Source organism: Stegostoma tigrinum, chromosome 19 (genome assembly GCF_030684315.1).
Source record: "Stegostoma tigrinum isolate sSteTig4 chromosome 19, sSteTig4.hap1, whole genome shotgun sequence".
Taxonomy (NCBI): domain Eukaryota; kingdom Metazoa; phylum Chordata; class Chondrichthyes; order Orectolobiformes; family Stegostomatidae; genus Stegostoma; species Stegostoma tigrinum.
This window is the reverse complement of record NC_081372.1, coordinates 34,868,618-34,885,553: the sequence shown is the minus strand read 5'-3', so window position 1 is coordinate 34,885,553 and position 16,936 is coordinate 34,868,618. Positions and strand designations below refer to the sequence as shown.

Below are 16,936 nucleotides of genomic sequence, written 5' to 3'. Positions count from 1 at the left end.
TTAATAACAACTTGTAAGTTTTTTTATTTTTCCAAGTTAGATATTCCAAGTTGTAAGTGCAGCCCTGATTGACTGACTGGACCTGAAATGGTCCCTTTTTCACCTGAAGTCACTTAATTCGCCAGACAGCCTGACTAACTCAAACAACTAATCATGTGAAAAATCAGAGCCATGAATCTTTGCCTTGCTGCTGCATGGCAATGTGTTTGAAAAGCTTGCCGGTCACCCGCCATGTCCTACAGCAAAATCCCGGGAATGAGATGATTGCTGATTGACTTCCAGCAATCACAACCATCTTTCTTTGTCCTAGATATGACTGATCACATGAGATTTTTTCTCCTTGATTCCCACTGATACTGGTTTTGTGAGTGCTCCTCCTTGATGCCATACTCAGGAAAATTCTACCTTGACGTCAAGGGCAGTCACTCCATTTCTGGAACACAGAACAGCACAGCACAGTACAGGCCCTTCGGCCTACAATGTTGTGCTGAACTTTTACCCAAAACCTAAGGTCAATCTAACCTCCACTCCTACCTTATACATTCATCCATATGCCTATTTAATAGCTGCTTAAATGCCCCTAATGAGGCCGACCCCGCTACCCTCCCTGGCAATGCATTCCATACCCCCACCACTCTCTGAGTAAAGAGCCTACTTCTGACGTCTCTGCTATATCGACCTCCACTCACTTTAAAACTACGTCCCCACGTAATTTCATGACCATGACTTGAGATCCCCAAAGTAGTGCAGACATTTTTAACATATAATTGCAAATGGGTTTTTTTTAAAAATGGCAGATATAGTCAAAAATGGTTGTGGATGCAAATTATGTGGCTGCCTGGAGAGAGAGAGTGAGTGAGAGAGACACAGAGTGTGTGTGTGTGAGAGAGAGAGAGAGAGAGAGAGAGAGAGAGAGGCGGGGGGGGGGGCGGAGTGGTGGGGGAAGAGGTATCCCCTGAATATCACCTATGGAAGTGAAACGTACGGATGCAAAGGGGACTTTAAAAAGTTCACCCTCCAATGGGGCAAAGAAGTGTAGAAACAGATGGGCTGTAATTTCCTGAGACTGCAAAGATAATGAGGGGCTGATGACTCTCTGCAAAATGGCAAACCATTCCTTATGGATTATGTCCTAAACTACAGATACAGTTATGAATTTTCCCTTTCAAGAATCTGCTCTTCGCAAACATTTCAAAACTGATCTGTTCGTTTTTGTTTTTACATTTCTGGACTCACCTCATATCTATTTTGTGTGCATGTGTGTTGCTTTATTAGTTTTTCTCATGTTTAGTAATGAATGAACTGACTCTTTGCCAATTAAAGCAACCCTGGTTAAACTGGCACCTTTTAAAACACACGTTCATTTGGGTGTCAAAGAATAGGAGTCACAAGGGAAGGGATCCTTTTAAAATTATCCTTGCTGAAACCAGCCAAAGGAAAAGGGTGAATAAAGAAGGGGAGCCGCTTCATCCCTCTCACTGGGGTGATTAACAATCTGTAATCCCATCAAGAACGATAACAATTTGCGGAATTGTGTTCAGCTTCTGGGTGTAACAGTTGTGGCATTCCAACTGTGACAACCAAATTGCAGACTGTAAATCATACATGAGATAATTGCAATACAATTTAATTTGCTTTAATTGGTTGAGTGAAGAGCATTGGCCCAGATGATGTGAACTTCCCTGCTGATCTTCAGTGCCAAAGACTCTTTGATTCCCAGCTGAGAAGGCAGACGGTGCCATGGATAAATGCAACATCTGACAAACAGCACCTTGACGCTACAGGCTGAAACATTGACTTTCCTGCTCCTCTGATGCTGTCTGACCTGCTGTGTTTGTCCAGCTCCACATTTATTAACGCTGTCTCCTAGATTATCTGCTCACAACTTGGGAGTGGACTTGAATCCACATCCTTCTGACTGCAGTATGAAAAAGATCCCACTGATTAATGGCTGACGCGTGGCAATAATTACAGTTGCGCTGGTTGGCTTGAAGTTTCAAATGCTGACCTAAGCATTTGTCGCGTGTTGCTAATTGATTCAGACGCATCTGTGGTGAGGAAATTGTGGTAGTTTATCATACTACAGGGATGCATCTCAGACGCCAGCCAGCTACAGGTCTTGGGGTCTGTTATATACCAAAGTATGTCCCCAAGAGCGCTAGTACTCAGCTACAACAGCCTCCTTGCCCACTGGCAAAAAGCAATCTTAAAAATGATTGGATTCATCTTTTAATCTGTCCTAGGTCATACTCACCAACCACAATTATTTCACTATTGTAAAACTAAGTAAAGGTGTTAGCATAGACTAATCACTGTCACCACCTAGAGTGTGTGTCCAACTTCACTTTGTTAAGACCTGATCAGCAAACTTCTCAGCGTACCTCAAGTCTTGACAGCAGAAGCCCGGCTTGTCAGAAACTGCCAGTCAATTAGGGATTGGCAGCTTCAAAGTCATAATTGGGATCTATTGGGATCTATTGGCGGGATGGAGGTGTACCTCTTTTCCTTATTGTTACTGGGGGTCATGGGGAGAAGCAGGCTCAGAGGGGTTAACGATCAGGGTTGGGCTGGCTTTCAGCAGTCGCCTACATGCCCCTCATCTGTGCCTCCAATTGTCCCAAGGAATATATTGAGATCCTACACCGAATCCGCAAACAGTTTTCCCTGGTTATCGGGAAACCAGCCATTTAATTGGAATATGGCAAATTAGAGGCCTTAAGCAGTTATTTAATTCATCATTTCAAGGCCTTGAAAGCAGATGAGTTGAGAGTTCTCAGTGGTTCTTCTTGCCCAGCACTTGATTGGTGAGGTGGAGAGAAGTGGGTGAGTATCTCTTCAGGGACAACAGACCCAAGTATTTCCTCTCTTACCATCTCCAGGGAGCAGAACATTGTACCCACAGAGTTCAATTTCTAAGAAAGATATTGGAAAATCAGAGGCATGTTAAGGTGTCTAATGCCATAGTTTGCTTGTTATTGGCACATGCCCATCCACATATAATTGTGTATAAGCTCTATTGGCAGAACTAGGTTCTGGATAGTGGGAGGAAGGAAAAGGAGGTGATAATATAGCAAAGGATCAAATCCCATAAACTTTTAATAAGCAAATCTAACACACTTGGAATTAAAACAATTATAATCCAATTGTTTGCAATGTTTTGAAATTTACTTTTAGTCAATTTAATAATACAATGTTTAAGGCTAACTGAAATAAAATACAATTGATATCACAAAAAATTCTTGACAAATCTTTCGTGTTTTAAATGCTGGTAGAAATGCTTCATTATATCTACAGCCTGATAATTTTATCACCCAATAAATCCTGCATTAAATCATTGAAAATATATTATCTGACAAGAATCCAATCTTAAATTGTTTTTTTGTTGATGGCTTTTAATACCGACAATAGGCCTAGATAGCTTATAAATGAAAGACTATCTTGCATCAAAGTAAATCTACATTGTGTAGGTTACTTTATTAGTATGGATAATATGCGTAACTCCATCCTGTTAACCATTGCCTATAGTGGGTTTTAGATGCAGACATCAAAAATCAGATTTAACTGCTTTCCATGTGGCATTAAACTTAAAATAGTTGAAAAATGGGTCAGAGGCCAGAATATTTTGGCACGTTTACCTTGACAAAATTTCTCACCGGCATATCATACAAATATGTAATCAGGGGAAATTCAACAAGGGCAATTTCTCCACTCAAAATACTTGAACTGCACTTTGCTTCCTTTAAACAAGGAAGCAGCTTGGGAAGAGGGCAATTTTAATTTTGTGGCCCATTATCAGAATTAATGTCCCAGTATACTTGACATGCTGTTCGGGTACAGAATACTGCATTAATCGTTGCTTCAGTAATCTCTCCTGGTCCTTGTTTTATCATCACCAATAGAACATTTCCATTTCTCCTACAAGCAATCTTCAAGCCTTCTCTGAGTTGGGCATTTTTATCAAATTATAGGGAGCTTAGTGCAAAATTACAGAAAGAGAATGAAATTGTTCAAAATGGTCAAGGTCAGAGTTTTTCTCTACACATGCCTATTATTCTTATATATGCTTGAATGTTCCATGTATGAGAAACAACATGTAACTAATCTCGTTTCAGTGCTTGCAATATTTGCTCTTTGACAACAGAAATTTTCAATTGAAAGTTACAGTATACTATTACATTTATGCTTCCCGTGACCAAGAAGCTGTTAGGCTGCTGAGTCATTAGTTAGACTCTGACTGCAATGATATAGGACTGTACAGAAATTGAAATTAAAAAAAAGAAATTGTGGTTCTCAAAAACAATAGGGCAAGTTTTGGAAGGTCACATTTGAACAAATATGAAAAGAAAAAGCGAGGAGGTTTGCGAACACAATTTGCCTATGCTTGAATTTCACAGAAATCTTAAAAAATGGCTTTGAGGTGGCGTTGTTATTGGGCGTCATTCTCATTATTTATTCAAATATGTTACAAATGCTACCACGCTGCATTTGATACTGTTGGAGAGAGCTGGTAAATTGGCATGATGGTGAGAAGACTATAGACATGCCTTCTTTCATTATCTTGCCATTTTATGAATTCTACCAGCTCCCCAGCTCCCACATCTCCAGTATGCTGGTGAAATCCAACTGTTTCTTATTGCATGGGATGTTTGGGTAAACTTATATCCCAGCCACCCAGCTAATACTTGAGGTGAGGCATCATAAAAATCTTTTAAACTGCCTTATTTGTAGGTGGATGAAATATGCAATGTGACAGTTATGGTCAGATTAACTTCTATTGATCAGTATGTTACTATATTGCTCGTACCTGCAACCTATCACCTTCCTTTTCAAATCTGTGTGATTCTGCTTCAAAGTTCAACAGTCATAACTAAACCCTTTAAGTGAATAAATGAACAAGAAATGGTGAAACACAATAACATCTTTGTTGAAATTACAGCAAAATATTATTCTTATATTTGCAGCAGTGGAATGGCGCACAGTATAAGTGATATGATACACAGACTGCTGTGCAACATAGCAGGGCAAAAAAATGCAAGCTTTATGTGCTTAAATTTTCTCTTTTTTGCCTCAAAAGCACCAAAACATCTGCGCCTAGAGTAAAAATTGAGGTGGGATCTGAACATTCTCCAGCTAGTAAAACTTCCATTCATAATGAAATGGGAGCACAGTGCCCCATTATGGGAATGTAAACTATAACACCAACCAAATCAGACAATACATAAATCTCCTCATCAGCAACACACACTGTTTATAAAGTACTCATGTCCAATGTGGCATTTAAAGTTTAAAAGGTTTGAATTTTTACAGTAATCAAGACTGGGTGATTGCAACAGAAACTTGCCTACATCTTAAAAAAAACCTGCTGCTTTATTTTTGAGATTTTCAGGCTAACCATTGGAAAGCATTTCTGTGAAATTCCTCCTTCCCTTGCAGAGGCAGGAACTATCAGCTATGCTTTAATCGTCATTGGCATGCATCGAACAATCTAAATTTCCCTTAACCTGCAAGTGGGAGGGGGTTAGGAAATACATGTTAAACAGGAATTCTTTAATGGATGTTTAATCACTGATTAACATATCTAATAGAAACCACTGTCTGTTTTAGGTGCCTGCCTGGCATGCATTAAAATGATTCTGACATATTTAGCAACGGATCCAACATCATATAGGACGCGGGTTGATTCACTGCTCAATTTATTATTATGGTACATAGTTGTTTCATGCACAAAACATGAGTGCAATACATTTCAACTTCCACCTAAAAAAGTCTTTTGTGAAGCTATGGAGACAAAGGAGAAGATGAGAAGGAGGGCAACCTTTATTGATATGTTAACTGTTGCTATGGTAAGAAAACTATTGTAGAATGGATAAACGGCAGAATAGATTTAGGCATGTGACATGGGATATTTTTCTTAAAGGGCCAGCCTGCTAAATCCAGTAATTATAATAATTTTTGAAAAATTTTCGTGAATAATGTTATGAATTATACAAATTTTCCTAATTAAATTTATTCATCTAGAATAGACTTAGGGTTCAAACCTTTTCTCAATTGATTCTTCCAAATAAGTTGAAAATTTTGATATTTGTTAGCATTGAATATATAATTTTAAAAGAACTTTTATACATCTTTTAAGCTACTAAATCATGTCATGGAAAAGCTGCTGTCAGTGTACAGCTATTTTCCTTGCTGACAGCTTTCAGCTAGACTGAACTATCTTGTGAAGAGATTTAAATCAATCAAAGACCTGTGAGAATTTAAAGGCATACTTGACTATATCATTACATCAAAATTGTAAAAAGAAATCTTCCACCAACAATATAGAAACACCCAAGTAATAAAAATAACAGTAAAAGTCAGTTTTAACACCAAAAGATGGCATTCATCTTAGATTTGGGCTCTGGGTTCAGTTTTTAAAATAGTAATTTACTGTTATTGTCAAAGTGGTTTGCAGCAGGTTATTGATCAATCAAAAATGCCAGTCTAATTACTGCTGTACCTTAAAACTACAAGCAGAATTAGTATTTCATATTTCTAAAAATAATAGTTTAAGCAAGCAATATCAATGGAAATATTCTGAAATTACCACTCAGTCTGCATTGTTTACTTTTATCAGTAAACATTAGTTGGTGAGTTATGCAGTATGTAACAGCTTCTAATGGATTGTATTATAATTTTGGTAGTACTTGATCATATAGGGACAATTTCCAACTGAGGTGGCCCCATAAACATTTGTATATGAAGTGGCTTTTCCATTTCGGTATAACTGAAAAATCCTTCTAAATATCTTGAATTGGAGTTCTTAAAGGTAATGACAATAACTATTTTAAGTTAATAGGGTAGTTATAAAATCCACAATGATATGGATAAATCCAAATAGCTTATTAAAAATATCCTTACTGAGGTTTGATTTTCTCTCCTAAATGAAGTAGTAGTTAAAATGGAGGCTGGATTTTCATTTCAAAACCAGAATGAACAGGGTGTCTCTTGTAAATAATCTTTGCTGCATTAGATAAAATGTGGAATACTACTATTCCAGTTACCCCTATTCTGAGGCAATAATAAATTAACCAGAAAGCAAAAGGGTAATTTTGACATGTAATGATTGTGAACGAGTCTGATTTGAAGGCTGCTTTTTTTAGGAGCAACCACATTTTTACACAATACTTGAAAAAGCAACATGACTTCCAAATAAATCTTTAATCCTATTGTAAACATTGTTTCTTAGAATCAATGTTAGAAATTTAAAAAAAAACTATTATATAATGGTTTTGTTGTAAAACTCTCACCATTGATTTAATTAAAATATATCAGCGGACAAGTTACGCATGTGATTCTTTAACACATATCTGAATGTACAAATAATGAATTTGACTTTGTTGGTTTCTTCAACTTTGAAAACGTAAAAACAAATTAACTTCCAAACAATCCTTGCTGTACCTGTAAAAATATCAAACAGCCTTTGACATTTGTATAACTTAAAAATCATCTAGACGGTGTGGTAGACTAAAATAAGTACAGCTTCTGTTACAAGTATTCTAAAGATTTTATATTTGTTTTCAGCATTTGCTATCTATGCAGAAGCAAAGTGAAAATCTTCTTTGGAGAATCACACACCATATCAGTTTTAAACCTTGTAGTCTGACAGTAAAATCTTTGGAACTCACCATTACCCATGGCTAACACTTGCATATTCTCAAATTCCAGAGTTGTATAAGCAGGGTCTAAGGCAGCAGTGTAATCTGGCAAGTCCATTTCTATCAGAGCTTTCGACAAGCGCATTGTTACCAAAAACTCCAACAAACCCCCTTTTCACTGAACTTCTCAGGTTGACGGCCACTCTGCCAGACTTACATTGAGTATCTCTATCAGCTATGATGTTTAACAAGCATCTTACTGAAATGAAGTGCTAGCTAGTGGAGCTATATGCTGATGAGGGGTGGAGGGGTTTTCATGTTAATATTTAATCTCTTCTCCTATCAATACATTCTTTTTTTAAAAAAAGAAAGCACTGATTTCTGAGGCAGCTTATTATTTAATGACATGCAGTTTGCTGATCTCAGCTACTGTTTGCTTAATAATTGTTAGCAAAAGATGATTGGGCTGAGTACATGTTATTATATCACTGTTTGCTTTCCACAGCCAAATCCTTACTTTCATATAACATTGTTACACTGGGAAAAGAAGATTTAATTTTTGTGCCCATAAAAAAAACACTGAAATATTCTATCTAGGTGAAATGCCGTACTCTGACAACTATTGAGACACAGTTTGTACCATTTTATTTAACACACAACAATGAATTTAAAGTGCTCATAGTCCAAAGAACCTGTGCTGCTGTGTGAAAATGGAGTGTGTGAAATAAAACATACAACCTAGTACTTGTGATAGCAAGGTGTAGAGCTGGTGGAACACAGCAGGCCAAGCAGCTTCAGAGGAGCAGGAAGGCGACATTTTGGGCCCAGACCCTCCTTCAGTATTTGCTATTGTTTTCTTAGAACACAAATTTCCCATAAAACACAATGTAATGCGTCAGAAGAATTCTCTTGAGAGGGTTTTCGGTGAAGCAACTTAAAAAAATAATTTGCACAATGCAGACATTTCATAGAACATCTTTCCAACAGTAAGTTGGGAATTGCAATGGTTAAATAAGTGAAATATGTGGTATGGAACAATGTCCTTAACAGCACAGTTTCTTCTTCTGCAGTAATCATTAATGAGTCAATTTTAATTGGCCTTCAAGTGGTTGTTTGCTTTTGTTAACTCTCCAAAGAGTCCCACCCACTTGACAGTCATTTGGGCTTGATTTCCTTTTCCGATTATAGTGGTTTTCTACTTCCATGTGACATAATTTCTTAATGATAACTGTTTCTGTCATGTAACTAACTTGTTGCAGAGGTATTTCTACCCTGTTGCAAATTAAAATGGAAAAATTCCTTCTGCTCCACCTGAAGGCAGTAATGGAAAAACTGGAGAAAGACGATGCTGTAGAAATTATTTTGGTTCTACAGTTAAAACTTGTTGTTTAGGCAAGTTGAAGAAATCATAATTACAGAAAGCTAACACAGGTTCCTCCAGAAATGAATGTATTTGTCAGAAGAGCTTTGTTCTTGCAACTTTAATAGCGCACCCACTGCCAAGCTGTATTGTTTTTATATCATTCACTCAAATTATCTCTATTTGAAGGATTTTATCTTCACCCTGATGTGTCAAAGTTTGTAAATCTGCTTTGAATTTTTCTTGTATTATGTCTGGTTCATTTTATTATTTAAAATAACTAATTTGCAAACAGTTACAAATATTTGCAACTAACATCAGAAGGAAATTTTTACCTTTATGCCTTAACCCAGGAGAATGTATCGCTGGCTGCCTTCAAAACATGTCTGCCTTTCATTTTCATTGTTCTACTCTGATAGTTTACCAGTCAATCTGCAAAGGTGAAATTTAATTCCTCAAACATGAGTAATGAGGGCAAAATTGTGGTGATGGGTTTCAATGCAGTTAAATGTGATGCAATTTATTTTGGATCAAAGCAGGTCAGATCTGAGTATTTTTTAAATATTGAAAATTAGGAAAAGCGAAAGTCTAAAGCAATTTAGTGGCCTACCACATATCATTAAAGTGTTATGGTCAGAGATAACTGCAACCAGAAGGCTAACCATTCTCATTATAAAACTTGAACAGAAAAGGTAGGAAGTTTTACTATATCGAAAAGAGGCTCTGGTTATGCCACATTGGAGTGCTGTGTGTAGTTCTGCATGCTACACCTCATGGAACATATTTTCTGGGTGTATAGATTTTTAGGGTGCAATGTGGCCTTTAGTAGAGTGATATGCTCTTCCAGTCAAATGTGGAAGATTAGGGAGAGTTTTCATGTTACTGATGTCAGCCTGAAGTATGTTTGGTTGTGAATTCTCTCAGTTCGCAAGGATTGATTGGAGCAGTAGTTACTGGCAATGAGGAATTTACAGGAGCTCAAGGGTGTGATGGATGACAGTTGTAGGAAGTTTGAAAAACTGCAGATACAGTCAGGTAGATGGGTTACCTCCAGGAAAGGTAGGAAACAGATGCAGGGAATGCCTATACTGTTTTGGAAAATGTAGGTGGTGATGGACTGTCCAGGAAATGCAGTACTGAGAGTGAGAATTCTGGTACCCAGACTGCCTTTACTGTAACAAGAGGTATGTCAAGTTCCAAGTGATCAATTGTGATAAGGGACTCTGTAGACAGAGGCACAGGCAGACATTTCTGCAGCTGGCAACAAGACATCAGAATGGTGTGTTGTCCCCCTGGTGCCAGGATCAAGGATATCTTGGAGAAGGTGCAGAATATTCTCAGAGGAGAGGGATCATCAAGACGTCATTGTACACATTGGTACTAATGATATAGGAAAAGAAAAGGACAAAATCCTGAGAAGAAATTATGGAAAGTTAAGCCAGAATTTGATAAATAAGTCCTCGAGGGTACTAATATCTGAAATACTCCCAGTGCCATGAGCTAGTGAAGTAAGGAATAGGAGGATAGAGCTGATGAATGTGTGGCTGAGGAGCTGGCAAAAGGGAGAAGGATTCACATTTTTGGATCTTCTGGGGTAGAAGTAACCTGAATAAGGAAGACGGATTGCACCTGAACTGAAATGGGACTAATATTCTTTCAACAAAATTTGCTAGAGCTGCTCAGGATGGTTAAATTAGCAGGGGCTGTGGTTGGACCCAGGGAGATACTGAGAAAAGAGATAAGTCTGATACCTGTGCAGTTGAGAAAAGCAGATGGTCACACATTCAGGACAGGCAGGAACAAAACAAAGAACAAGGTAGGACTGATAAATTAAACTGCATTGATTTCAATGCATGATGCCTAACAGGTAAGGCGGATGAACTTAGGGCATGGTTGGGAATATGAGACTGGAATATTGTAGCGATTATAGAGACGTGGCTCAGGGATGGACAGGGCCGGCAGCTTAATGTTCCAGGGTATAGATATGACAGGAAGAATAGAAAGGAGAGGGAGTGGCATTTTTGATCAGGCATAATATTATGGCTGTACTTTGGGAAGATATTCCTGGGAGTGCCTCCAGGGAAGTTATTTGGGTGGAACTGAGAAATAAGAAAGGGATGATTGCCTTATTTCCATTGTACTGTAGACCGCCCCCAATAGTCAGCGGGAAATTGAGAAACAAATTTGTAAGGAGATCTCGGTTATCTGTAAGAAAAATAGGGTGATTATGGTAGGGAATTTTAACTTTCCAAACATAGACTGGCACTGCCATAGTGTTAAGTGCTTGGAGGGAAAGGAATTTGCTAAGTGTGCACAAGAAAATTTTCTGATTCAGTATGTGGATGTACCTACTACAGGAGGTGCAAAACTTTACCGACTCTTGGGAAATAAGGCAGGGTAGCTGACTGACGTGTCAGTGGAGGAGCACTTTGGGACCAGTGATCATAATTCTATTAGTTTTAGAATATTGGTGAAAAAGGATGGACCAGACTTAAAAGTTAAAGTTCTAAATTGAAGGAAGGCTAATTTCGACAGTATTAGACAAGAACTTTCAAAAGTTGATTGGGGGCGAATGTTTGCAGATACAAATGTTTGCATTCTACAAATGCATTAAGGACAAAAGAGCGAATAGGGCCCCTTTAAGATCAGCAAGGCCGCCTACGTATGGAACTGCAGGAATTAGAGGAGGTAATAAATCAGTATTTTGCATCAATGTTTACTAGCGAGTTTTGAGAAGATTTGGAGCTCAGGTTGATGTTCTGCATGTGAGTTTGCTAGCTGAGCTGGAAGGTTCGTTTTCAGACATTTCGTGACCATTCTAGGTAACATCATCAGTGAGCCTCCGGTGAAGCGCTGGTGTTATGTCCCACTTTCTATTTATCTGTTTTGATAGATAAATAGAAAGCGGGACATAACACCAGCACTTCACCGGAGGCTCACTGATGATGTTACCTGGAATGGTGACAAAACGTCTGAAAACGAACCTTCCAGCTCAGTGAGCAAACTCACATCCATCAGTGTTTACTGTGGAGAAGGATGTGGAAGGTAGAGAACTTGGGAAAATAAATGGTGACATCTTAAAAAAAAGTTAATATTACAGAGAAGGAGGTGCTGGATGTCTTAAAATGAATAAAGGTGGATAAACCTCCAGAACAAGATCCAGTGTACCCTACAACTCTGTGGAAAGCGAGGGAAGTAATTACTGGGGCCCCTTGCTGAGATACTTGTATCATCGGTAGCCATAAGTGAGGTGCTGGAAGACTGGACGTTGGCTAACGTGGTGCCATTATTTAAAAAGGTGGTAATGAAAGGCCAGAGAACTATAGACTGTTGAGCCTGACATCAGTGGTGGGTAAGTGATTGGAAGGGACCCTGAGGGACAGAATTTACATGTATTGGGAAAGGCAAGCTCTGCTTAGGGATAATTAATGTGGCTTTGCGCATGGGAAGTGGTATCTCAGTAGCTTGATTGCAGTTTTTGAAGAAATAACAAAGTGGATTGACAAAGGCAGAGCAGTGATCTAAATAGACTTCAGTAAGGCATTCAAGAAGGTTCAAGATTAGATTGCATGGAATACAGGGAGAACTAGCCTTTTGGATACAGAACTAGCTCGAAGGTAGATGGTGGTGGTGAAGGGTTATTTTTCAGACTGGAGGCCTGTGACCAGTGGTGTGCCACAAGGATTTGTTCTGGGTCCACTGTTTTTCGTCATTTATTTAAATGATTTTGATGTGAACATAGGAGGTATGGTTAGTAAGTTTGCAGATGACACCAAAATTATAGTGGACAAAGAAGAAGGTTACCTCAGAGCACAACAGGACCTTGATCAGATTGGCCAATGAGCCAAGGAGTGGCAGATCGAGCTTAACTTCGATAAATGTGAGGTGCTGCATGTTAGAAAGGCAGATCAGGGCAGGACTTACATACTTGATGGTAAGGTCCTGGGGAGAGTTGCTGAACAAAGAGTGTCCGTTCATAATTCCCTGAAAGTGGAGTTGTGGTTAGACAGGATAGCGAAGAAGGCATTTGGTGTGCCTGTCTTTATTGGTCAGTATATTGAGTATCGGAGTTGGGAGGTCATGTTGCAGCTGTACAGGCCATTAGTTGGGCTTAAGGAGGCATAGCGTTCAATTGTGGCCTCCCTGATATCGGAAGGATGTTGTGAAACTTGAAAATTATCAACACTTGCATCAAATCACCATTATATGTTGCCTGATGTAAGTGATGATAATTTTGAACTTGCTATTCCAGTTAAAGTTGTCTTCTCAACAGGAAGTGTTGGCTTTGCACTGACCGGTGAAGAAGCAGGGCTTTCAGCAGGGGAGGGGCCTTGTCTACATACAGTCTTCCACAAACCAGGTGCAGTAAGTGCGCCATCAGTGCTTCATATAGGATGCGTTCACAGAACTCTGCCACCTCCTACTCTGCTCTTCAGCTGTTGGTCTGACTACAAGGATGGAATTGCCAGTGGTTATTAAGGTGATAATTGTCTTGAGTATCTTTGTGCTGGGATCCTTCCAGGGTGGCGCAAAAGATATGTGACATCTCCCAGTTCATCATTGGAGAAATGACAGATATTTATTTTGGCAGTGATGTGAAATCATCATGTTCTTGTTGATCAGAAAAACAGGCAGAGTGTGCAGGTTGTTTGACCAGAATAGTGAGGTTTTTCAAGGTGCACAATATCATTTGCTGCACACACATGGCTATGTAGGTGCCACATGTAAATGCTAAGATTTGATGCTACTTACAGTAATGTCATTATCTGAATATTATACACGAAACCACTCATGGACTAAAACATCTTTTTCTGAAGAAGGGTCTGGGCCCAAAACATCAGCTTTCCTGCTCCTCTGTTGCTGCTTGGCCTGCTGTGTTCATCCAGCTCTACACCTTGTTAATCATGGACTAAAACATCCTTTTCTAAATAGAGTAAAAATATTGACCTTAAATGACTGTGTGGTTATCACCCAACCACAAATTGGGGCAGGGTCCCGACCCGAAACGTCAGCCTTCCTGCTCCTCTGATGCTGCTTGGCCTGCTGCGTTCCTCCACCTCCACATTGTGTTATCATAAATTGGGGCAAGTTCAGTTATAGGTAAGGTAAAGTCATCACAGTCTTACCAGACCACAGGGCTGCTGTCTCATTACAGAGAGATAATTTGGAACCTAAGGATCATCATGCCTTAGGCAATGGATGAAGTCGAGAAGGAAATCCTTCATGATAAGTGTGGGACGCCCATGTGATATAAACAAAACCATCTACAAATTACCATTTTATCTAAAGACCAAAATTTGTATCAGTATTAAGAAATTCACATCTTCAGCTTAATTAGCACTTGTATGATAATTCTGCATATTGGATGATGAAAGGCTTGCCAGCCATGTATCCAGCTTTGAAAGGCAATATAGCTAGACTCAGGCATGCACAATGAAGTATATTACAACAGCTGCTTTTGAGCAGAGTGCAGAGAAACTGCAAATGGATTTGCAAGTGAGAACTCATTCACTCACACACACCAACTCTCACACTTTGTTTCCATCTCCCTGATTCAGTGATCATTTCAAAAGATGGTGCCTGCTGAAAAAGGAAATTGCAAGAAGAAACATTCACTAAGAATTCAATGATATCAGTTACCAATTAATCTACAATGTTTTGAGGTTAAATGTCTAACACCTAAAGGACTGTAAAGACTTTAATCTATGTAGCTTTTATTTTCCTGTCTGTACCAGCCATATTCTCCTTTGTAAACTTCTTACCTATGTGTGTGTGTGTGTGTGTGTGTGTGTGTGTGTGTGTGTGTGTGTGTGTGAAAGGTAATAAAATTCTATGTTTGTTCACTCAAGAGAAGCTTGCTATTGGCTCCTTCATTTTGATTATATTAACTGTGTTTTTGAAATGAAGTGTAATAGCTGTCGCTAAACAGAAATAAAAATATTTGCTGCAACTGACTGTGAAATTTTATAAACAGATGAGCCAAATCAAACCTTAATCAGTTGATCCTAATATACTTCATGGAGTGACAGCAGACTTTCTGACCGATTTGTCAATGTATCAACGGTCTCTGTGTGTACTGATGACCTCACCTTAAATGTTCTGTGGTTGAACTTGTGTATGTCCTCACCCTTTAGTGCCCAATGACACACTGGGCAGAATTTAATCACATGACAAGGGTCTTACCCATTGACATGAGAGCCTGCAGGAGCCCTGCAATACTTCCTAAAGGGAATGCCTGTCATTTTTAAGTGCTTCACTTTCGTTGCCACCATTGGGATTGATAATCCTGCCCACTGAGTGCTGTTGGCAGTTCAAAGGATCAACGGATCAGAGTACCCAGCTGCCATTCCCCAAAACCACTTCTGAATGACAGGGGTCTCAAGTTGGCACTAAGCATCTTCAAACGATGAACTCCCCTGGGACCTTATAAGCTAATGTAATAGGATTGCAAACCAGTGGGATGAAGCCCATAACTGGAGCTCTCAGCCATGCCAGTTCCTCCACTGTCTGTTATCTCCAGTTATGGGTCAGCTATTGCTGCAAGAAGTGTGCCTTCTCAGGTGGCACAATGAGTTGGGATGATGTGTTCCACTGTTCAAAAGCTGTGTATGAAAACTGATATGTAAGTGTGATACTTTCATAAATGCTAATTATCAAAGAGTGAGGTGAATGTTGGGTATAAATCAGTCTTAGTTGATGGCAAGCGAGTAAAGGGAGTGTGGTCATGAAGAAGTGTAGGATGTAATGGTTCACTTGTGAGGATATGGCATGTGAAGATGTTTTCATTAATTTTTAGCCAGTTGTATTAGGCCAATGTCCTTTTTGCAACGCAAAACCCAGCTTGTCAGAGCAAACTGGGAACATTGACAGCAACAATTAGCTGCTCCGATTTTTAAAAACAAAATCATTCATGAGATGTAAGTGTTGCTGGCTGGGCTAGCATTTATTGCTCATCCCGTTGAGTTGCTGAGAAGGTGGTGGTCAGCTGACCTTTTCAACCATTGTAGTCCACTTGATTTTGGTATATCCACAATGGCATTAGAGAGGGTGTTCCAGGATTTTGACCTAGCAATGCTGAAGGAATGACAATATATTTCCAAGTGCAGATGCGCAGTGGCTTGGAAGGGATGTTGCAGGTGGTGGTGTTCCTATGTATTTGCTGCCTGACCCCTTTTAGATGGCAGTGGTCACGGGTTTGTAACGTGTTGTCTAAGAAGTCTTGGTGAATTTCTACAGAGCATCTTTGAGATAGTAGACACTGTTGCTACTGAGAGTCGGTGATGGAGGGAGTGAATGTATGTGGATGTGGTGACAATCAAGTGGTCTGCCTAGTCCTGGAGTGCAATGTGATTTTTGGATGTTGTTGGAGCCACACTTATCCAAACAAGTGTGGAATATTCCATCACACTCCTAACCAAAGCCTGTAGATGGTGGACAGGTTCTGGGCAGTTGGGGAGATGATTTAGACACTGCAAGCCTCCTAGCCTCTAACTTGCTCTTGTAGACACAGTATTTATATGGGTAGTCAACTTCGATTTCTGAGTTAACCCCCTGGATGTTGGCAGTAGGGTATTCAATGAAGTAATGCCATTGCATGTTAGGGGATTTCTCATGGAAATGGTCATTGCCTTCATAATCTCTGGCTGAACAGCCTCCTAGCTCCCACATCCCCTGTCCTACTGTCTATCTTCTGTACAAAGCCCCAAAATTTTGTATGGAAAAGTCCTCTGACTTACTCTCTGGCTTCTTGGCTTTTTCCGCTCAGCTTCCTGCTTATAAACTCTTCTTTGACCATTTCCAACACAATGTACTTTTGCATTTACAATTTGCTGACTGCTTTAAGTAATGAAGGCTAGTTTAAGCAGCATGAGCCTTACACACTATTACAAAGAACAGTACAGCACGGCCCTTTAGCCCATCAAGCCTCCTGTGACATATGACA

General features: G+C 39.3%; 1 protein-coding gene across 6 annotated transcripts in view; it reads right to left on the bottom strand.

The window, feature by feature from the left end:
• Positions 1-16,936, bottom strand: part of hnf4a (hepatocyte nuclear factor 4, alpha) — a 181,791-nt gene that overhangs the window by 68,475 nt on the left and 96,380 nt on the right. Inside the window, exons 1-2 of one of the 6 annotated variants that reach the window (XM_048550004.2) lie at positions 7,665-7,777; positions 4,805-4,874 (exon numbers count right to left, since the gene is read on the bottom strand). The exons of 3 other annotated variants lie outside the window; for them this stretch is intronic. Coding sequence is in view for 1 of the 3 variants with exons in the window: in XM_048550002.2 (XP_048405959.1) it covers positions 7,665-7,779 (115 nt within the window). In the remaining 2 variants the exon portion in view is untranslated. Of the gene's footprint in view, positions 1-4,804; positions 4,875-7,664; positions 7,905-16,936 lie in introns of those variants that run through there. 2 more of the 6 variants (XM_048550002.2, XM_048550006.2) reach the window with 2 other exon arrangements.